Here is an 8,520-nt window from a genome sequence, read left to right on the forward strand (position 1 = left end):
AATCTAAAGCACTAAATAAAAATAATTATTAGATAATTCCACACCATTGTCGTGTGCGAGTAGTGGATTTTGACTTCAAAGCGAGTAGAGGTTTTCGCCGAATATTTTTGAATTGAATATCGAATAGTTGCCTCTCACTACTGTTGCATCGTGCTTAAACAAAAACCCAGCTGAGCTTACGAAGGTGGTTCCCAAGCTTCCACTTCACCCTTTCTAAGCAAAGTTAATTTTAACATTTCTATATTTATGAACTATGGCCTCAGAAGGTCCAATGCCTACATTGTGATGGCAAAGGAAATAATAGATTCGACATAAAATTAAACCTACCGTAAAATACCGTGGAAGCGCCCACCTTGTTCAAGTGTCCACTATTAACATCTCCCAAACTTGGGAATTCTGCAAATTGTACGTTAAGTGCCTGATTTGACCGGACAAGTGCCCATGTCTAGATTATCCCAGTTTTCAGTGAAAGTTGGGTGGGCGCCCCTCCGGTATTTTACGGTATATATATTCCCAGTTATACCCAATTGAGGGGATTCATAAATCATGCTAGTACATACAAACATCATTCCAATCTCAAATAATTGAAGAAAAAAAAATGGTGAGCACAGGTTGTTAGGGCATCTCTGCCTAATTAGTATAGTCCTACATAATAGCCACATTTTAATTTAGAAAATTCTACTGCACTGCAGGTATTGACATACACCGTTTCTGTTTCAAAGCAGGATGGTGTGTGCACCATCCTGCTTTGAAAGTGTCCTTTTCTTTTATGCACACAGACTGCAATGTTTGCACTTCTTGAAATGTTGACTGTGGCGAGTTTGCCTCCTCGAGCGCGCTTCTCGCAAACCACTGCTGCACTGCAGAGAAGCAACACCTGCGGAGCTCAAAAGTGCGCCCAACGAAGCTAACCCGCCGCAATCGACACTTCGAAAAAAATTAACATCCCAGTTAGTCTCAAAGCAAATATCGAACACTAGCATATTATTTGAAACCAATATCAGAAAATTCAAATATTCGTGCAACACTACTTATTAACTACAGCAGAACCTCTCTACAGCAAATACTAACCTACCAAAGACAAAAACATCAAAGTGAAATGTATTCACAAGTCTCGCAGAGGCATTTGACGTCTCTATGTCGCAAACATTTCTTCCTGAAAAACTAACCCTACCATAGAGAGGCTGCGCTCTACCAAAAGAGACGTTGCAGCACGAAAGAATAACCGTAAAAAAAATTCAATGGGGACACCTTGAGGTGCCTTGTGCAACCAATCTGCAAGCACACCACTGCAGCAATCGCTGCCCACCACCACCGGGGTCACGTCTCCGTGCGGGCGTCGTTAGTACTCACGCAGTACCTTTTCCAGGGTTAGTACCGTAAAGTTTCGTTTAACGTGTTTGCCTTTAAGGCCCGCCCCCCGCACCACCACCTGAACCGGTGGGAGGGAGGCTTCTGCCGGGGGGCGCTTTAGACTGCAGCTCGCCATGTCGATGCGCTGGAACAACAAAAATTGTGCGCAAAACGAAGGTTCCTTTCTTTTAGGTCCAGAATGCTACCTACGGTGGCTCGATGACAAAGTAGAACCTCCCCAGCGGCTTTGAAATCCACCTGCACGTGGCACCACTGTTGCGCCGTTGTCGTCCTTTAATTTGTTTCGTTTAAAGACCAATGCCAATGATCGTACGACTGCTGACCCTGACTTGCGTTTTGTTGTGTCGTTGTAGCACGAGCATACATTCAGTTATATAGTTTTTCTTTCACTTTTGTTAGTATCACTTCACAAACCCATGTCTGAACCAAATCTGGTTTCACTAGTTTGTTTTTGTTTCTTTTTTAGAGCGCAACTCTTAGGCGCTCTAAGAGTTGCGCTGACAACGGCACCGCAAAGAGAACCCGAATGCCCAAGTGCCGTCGTCGTGAGTGTGGTGTGGAAATAAGCCTGTCTGACAGACCGTGCCAGAATGCAAGAACACAAGGCAGTCTGCATTAGAAAGTGCCGACTCACCACCATGTCCTCCTGCTTGGAGCGAGAGATGCTGCTTTCGTCCTCGTCCACAACCCTCTTGTAGTGCTGCAGCGTCTTCCAGTGCACCAAGGCGTTTGCAGAGGCCATCGCCTCTATCACAAACGTTGTGGTAAGGTAGCTGAAAAAAAAAAAAAAAAAAAAAGACGAGTAAAAATAAAATATAATGATGCTGTAAGAACCTCTGCAATGATGCTGCATGCATGATTCTGGCGACTGCCACCTCCTAGAACAAACTACGGTCTACAGATGCTTCAGTACACAGTACCTACACTTCAAAGGACATGAAAATCTATTGGGTGGAAAAATGGTTGAAATGTCACTACTAGAGCCACTACATGAGCTGCGCTTAGAGTATCGGCACTCTGTTCCCCGACATTGTTGTGGGCGTCAACATTTTAGTTGATATGCAAAGCAGACGCAATTGCTGCTCGCCATAATTCAAAAGTGTGACTTCTTCGGCATTAGATTTGGTGTTAGGAGGCTCATGCAATATTGTTTTGCTCTGTCACAAACTGTTTAAGTATTTGTGATGGACTGAAATGCGTTTCCTGAGATTTCAGATAAACCTTAAGGTAACTGGCAACCATAATTTTAAGCCACAGTTGGCCAAGTGTCGTTACTCTGAAGCATAGCTTATTTAGTGGCACTAGTCACTGCTAAGCAAAAGCATGTGTATGAAGGCACTCTAAGGAAAAGCAGAGGAGAAGTTCTTCTCCTCGTCCGATGGCGCTCTTTGGTTTTGGCAATAGCTCCGAGGTAATGGAATCTTTGATACTGATTTGAACCCCTCAACCATTTTTAGTTTTTGAAGAATTTCTGACACTCAACTGCTTAATTCTTGTCTTGAAAATTACATTTGATGCCTTCAAAATCAAGTTTCTAGACACAGACAGAATGGGAGCAAAATTTAAAAAAATTCAGTCCTGCCATCTGTTGGCAGAGCCTCAAACAAAGCCATGAACGAGCCTGCAGGTTAGTCCAAAATGGCTGAGTGCGTGAACCGGAGAAAGTAGATGAGCCATGCTCGTCTTGAATGGTTTGGGTACGGCTCCATGTTGACGAGCTAGGCTTGTCCAAAACGGTTAAGGGGTTAATAGAGAAATAGGCCACCCATGGATGTAATGTTTGGTTACTTAGGATGCTTATTGGCCACGAGATCAACCTAGAGGTGGCACTACTGTCGCGCTATCATTGCCATCAAAGTGGGGATAGAAGCATGGTCGCCCCCCATAAGCCCTCCACGTTCGCGCGCGAGACTGTGCAGATTCCTGTGTTTATTTTGTCGCACAGTATCGGTGAGAAAACGATTTTAGCGGAAAATGGTGCGGATACCGTCCGGTGCTTCAGTGAAGATCGAATCGTGTTACCAGCGTACGGCCTAAATTTAAATAATCGTTTGTTTGGATGCGTCGTCTGCTCTAGGCAGACGTTGGGAAGCATGGACCACCACGACGGATGCCTGTCTCCGGGTAAACTGCACTAGTTATGCTAAATATTTGTTTCTTTTAAAATAGATGTATCAGTTTACCAGCGTTGGAATTCAACGAAACAATGAATTCCGAGCCGGATAAGATAATACGGGTACTGTACGCTGTGAAGTCGCAGGTTCTATGCATTTTTGTTTTTGTAACTTTTAGCTTTTGAGTAATATAAATAGTTAGCATGAAAAGAAGTTAGCGCTGTATCAGAAATTACCGTGCTATTGAGTTCCGCTGCAGGTAAAGTGTCCCTTTACTGTGCCATAGGGTAAATAAGTTTTTCGGAGTCGGAACAATTCTACTACATTGGGATGAGGAGAAAGTGTCTCTTCTAGTTACGATCCGGTAACTGTTCCTTGGCAGGACAACTGAAACAAACTATTCTAATATATATTCCACAAGTGTAACAAATGAGTGTAACCGAGCAACGCAGTAGCTTGCATGTTATTGCATGCTTTTCTCGGCAGTGTGGATTCACCCGGTTCAATTTTCTCGGTGAGGGTTGCGGATGTCAAAAGGCTAATATTATAAATTTATGGCTAAATAATCTTTTATTCAAACATAGTAGGCCTTGCAACTCAAGCAAACTACCTGCACCACGACACAGACGGCATCGGCCGCAGCGACACTAGTTTACTGATGAGGGCTAGCAACCCTCACGAGACTTTCCGATCACCCTCCGCCCTGACGTAACGCATATCGGGACTGGGCAGTTCATCCATTAACCTTCAGGTTATTCAAGTGATGTTTTAATTGCGATTTTTTTTTTCCCGTTTAATCAGAATCCTGCGTTATAAAAAAGTAAAGAAAAGTAAAAACAAAAAATGCTTGCTTTAATATTTTTTATGTCTTCATTTCTTTTAGGACGCAGGCGTGCTCGGTAAACCACTTCAGCATGCTTGTGATTGCCATTGAGGGTAATTATACCATTTAAATAATAACTTAATAATTACCTCACTTTAAAAGGCTCATTTTCTGTAGGCGTCACCAACGTGAGGTTTAAAATGGGAATGCAATTATGCCATTTATGACATACTAAAAATAATTAAAAAAGTGTAGTTTTAACTTCTTTAACCCAATATGACCGGTGAAAAATCAACTAACGAATTTATGAACTGATTAGTCAATTAAAGGGCAACAATCAGTTGGATTAATTTTTTAATCAAACCACAGCTTTAACCAACATTCAATGTTTTATAAAAGCTATGGTTGGTGCAAGATAACAAAAATATGTGGGACCAGCGGTTGTATACAAACCACAACACTAAGATTATGGAAGCATCCAACTTAATAATAATCGCTTTGCTGAGTTTCCATGGATGCGAAGCTATACAATACAACCTTTAGTAGGAAGAAACGACAACAAAAACAACAAGCGTGTAATTAGGAGGGTCCAGCTCAGTTGGAAACGGGCTTGCGTCGTCGAGATACATGCTTCAGAATGTGCGCCCGTAGCAGACGACGCACGGCGGTATCCCCGCTTTCACATGTTTCCAATTTGGGCCGCATGGTGGCAACGCGGTTCGATCTCGAGGCGAATAGCCCATAGATTGAGTTTATAACCACCATGCAAAAATGTTCCAAAAGCCGGGATTCATGACTAAAAACAAATACCACCGACTTGTATAACAATACCAACAATTTATCAGACGCTTCGTCTCCTGTACGGGAGACATCATCAGTGCGGCCCAGGCCGCACTGATGATGTCTCCCGTATAGAAGACGAAGCGTCTGATAAATTGTTGGTATTGTTATACAAGTCGGAGGTATTTGTTTTTAGTTTATAACCACCATAAATAGACTATCACAGAAGGTGGTTTAGTGCGCTTCTTTAATGTGCTGAAGGAATAAAATTATTTTATTTTTGGTTATTCACACCCTGTTTGCCTCCCACCTAGGCATGTTCTATTAACTTAACTGCTATTATTGGTGTGACGGACACCATGCGAGACTTGACGCTTTTCCATCGGCATTTCTTATAACGGCAGATTGTTGCAAAACATAATGTAAAAATCTTTACACGGCCCTTATGAATTTAGTTACAGCCAGCCAAGAAATATTTGCTTGACCAAAGTATGATAAATATATGTCCCTACTCTGTCACTGCTACATTTTCATACTGTCAATCTCTATATTTTTGTTTTCATTCACATGTTTCAAAACAAAACAAGTAGAAAAGCAATATGCAGATAAAGAGGCACTATAAAAGAAAGCAGGAAACTTCTGAGCATGCTTTCAAGTACTGTACAGCAAGCTCCTCACACGAGTCATATATAGGACACCCAAAAGGACACCGAGACAATGGCCAATTTTCAAGTAAAGCTCAATATCTAAATTTGAAATACTTTTCTTTCTAATGTTATCCTGAATAAAATTATGTATACACATGTAATTCATAAATGTTTAATCAGGCCACCTTCTGCCTGTAACGGAAACGAAAGACTGTGTAACAGCGGCAAAAAAAAGGGATTCCCATGATTGCCGGCCCCTGCATCTTTTATCGATGTTATGAAGCCGAAAACAGTCCAGACAAGGACACGTGATGACTACGAGCATTCTACTGGTACGTTCCAGTAGAAAAGCAACAATGCCATGGCACGTCACGTGCCACGGCTAATGTTCAGACAAACGAAGTTCCGAAATTACCTCCGTCGGCCTTCTTTCGAGTACCCTGAACCGCACACCCACACTCTGCGTACATCCGTAACCCAAATTCAATCCCAGCAGGCTTTGTCTTGTCAGTCTGCTGTCACCAACCCCGGCTTGCGATATTGCCGCTGACCATTTGTGTAATCAGATAAAACCGTCTCTTCCGGTCCGTCTGTCTCCACAGGAACAAAGGTTAGAGCTACACAAACCTAATCCCGCTTTTAGATTAGGTAGAAGCCACCGAAGCGGTGTACCTTTCCAGACAGAGATAAGTGGTCAGCTGGATTCGAAATGCTAGTACGCTGCGACCCACAAGTTCGCGGAAAGTTTCTTAGGAAGGTACGAATTCACCTCATGAAAGCGAGGATGATGACGATGACGAGGCTCAGGAGCCATCCCGCGTCCTTGAACGCCGCCGGCATCGTCAGCGCGCCCGTGCCGACGATCAGGTTGAATATGTACACCAGTCCCACCTGGAACGTTGGTGCGACAATCAAGACCTCGACTGAAAGTCGGCAATTCGGTGTGCAGAAAGTAAAGCAGATTTAGGTACTACAGTCTGTTGCAGGTTAGGAAAGGCAAGCCAAATACCCTCTCGCAAAGCTCTCCGTTTGCCACGGTTGGTGGTTTCCTTCTTTCCCTGTTACCTCAACCTTCTCATGTTTGATGTGCTACACTGGAAAGGGTGGAGGACTTTAAGGGAGGAGCCTGCCCTGCATTTCTTAACCTGCAACGGACTACGGTGACTAGTGTTCCTGGAGCCGACCTCGGGATGCTAACAGTGGGGATACGTTTCGTTTACCCTGTCAATGGTGTGAGGTCGCCGTACTTTGTGGGCTTAGAAGCTTGCATGACGCCAGAGATTTGTGAGGGTAGAAAGTCTAGGGTTGGGGGTGGGGTGACCCAAAGTTCCTCCCCGGCCGATTTTCGGCTGTTGGCAACCGTCTTAAAGATAAAGGAGGTATTATGTACAGGTTGTCGTCATGTTAAAATTTCTATGGGGCTCTTGACATGAATGGTTGATGATGTTTTGATATGAACTAAGGCAGTTGCTAAATGGATCAGTGGTTGCTTAGAAATTAACAAATGTAACTCTGTCACTTCAGGTTAGCATATATATATATATATATATATATATATATATATATATATATATATATATATATATATATATATATATATATATATATATATATATATACTTATTTATTTTTTTGCATACAACTTTGAATGAAACACATAGATACAGAAAAAAAAAAAACAGATATAAAACGAAAATTAAATATACACTTTTTTTATTATAATTTTGTGGCTGGTTCTGTAACGAATCTGCGTGCCAAAAGTGACTCGGTAAATTCCCACCCCCCCGAAACCCACGTCCTTTTGGCGAGAAATCGGAGTTGAGCAAGTTTAACCGAACTTGATACAGCGAATGAGAACAAACAAAGTATTGCGACATGTGTGGCTTCGGTCAAACTTTAGACCACGTCATAAATTTTCAATCTCGATCGGGACCGACGCCAATAAACGCGAACAAATCCCGAAGTGCGTCTCGTAAAAAACAATATTTTTTTTTTTTTTTTAATTTTTAGTTCGCAGATGTTAAGCCGGCGCTCGAATGCTACGTAAATAGCACACTGGAAAAAAAAAAAAAAAAAAAAAAAAATTGTGTGTGAGGTCGAAAAGAGTGTGAAAAGGACGAGCAAGCTTTAGAAATGGTGCACGCCACATACCAATGAAGAGTAGCTATCGTTGGTGTCAGGCCCGTCCCCCGCCATTTTGTCGATGTAGGATGCTCAGTTCAGCCGACTAACTTTCGTTATAAAACCACCTCAAAGGAGCTACACTTGTCAACGCATTAAAATTTTGAATAACTACACGGAGTACCCCACACGACGCAACCCCCCCGAACAGCTGCTTTCCCGGAGTCCCCGAGGTTGAATGAATGAATGAATAGACAAGCAAAGAAAAAAAATATTTATTTAATAGGACGACGTCTTGCGCTCTCTAGTAGGCGTGGTTAAACTGCTGAAGCTGCAAAATTGTTAAAGCAATATTAATTTAAAACAAAAGACCGAATCAGATATACAAATTTTTGTTATTTTTTTTTCTTTTGTACAAGATTATACTAACTATAGAATATATTTTTTAATCTTGATCTTGTAGCTCGGACCACAAGGAAAAATTTGGCAGAGAGGACACCATCTCCAAATACTGTTATAATAAAAAAACTAAACCAATAAACTTGAAGAGAAATTGTAGTCGGTGTTGTTCCTACGCCGAAGAAAAACCCGTAAAAACAGGAGCGAAGAAATAAATTGCCCTACACGATCAATCATCAAATCAAACCGACCCCGAGACGAA

The 8,520-nt window shown here is 42.1% G+C and overlaps 1 protein-coding gene across 1 annotated transcript in view; it reads right to left on the reverse strand.

The window, feature by feature from the left end:
• LOC8036865 (transmembrane protein 104) overlaps positions 1 to 8,103 on the reverse strand; it is a 31,923-nt gene extending 23,820 nt beyond the window's left edge. The window contains exons 1-3 of the mRNA XM_029994631.4: positions 7,890 to 8,103; positions 6,508 to 6,629; positions 2,009 to 2,147 (exon numbers count right to left, since the gene is read on the reverse strand). Of these exons, the coding sequence (XP_029850491.2) occupies positions 2,009 to 2,147; positions 6,508 to 6,629; positions 7,890 to 7,934 (306 nt within the window). The 5' untranslated portion in view covers positions 7,935 to 8,103. The remainder of the gene's footprint in view (positions 1 to 2,008; positions 2,148 to 6,507; positions 6,630 to 7,889) is intronic.
• Positions 8,104 to 8,520: the final 417 nt, after the last annotated feature.

Source organism: Ixodes scapularis, unplaced genomic scaffold (genome assembly GCF_016920785.2).
Source record: "Ixodes scapularis isolate PalLabHiFi unplaced genomic scaffold, ASM1692078v2 PGA_scaffold6__148_contigs__length_123643588, whole genome shotgun sequence".
NCBI classification, from domain to species: domain Eukaryota; kingdom Metazoa; phylum Arthropoda; class Arachnida; order Ixodida; family Ixodidae; genus Ixodes; species Ixodes scapularis.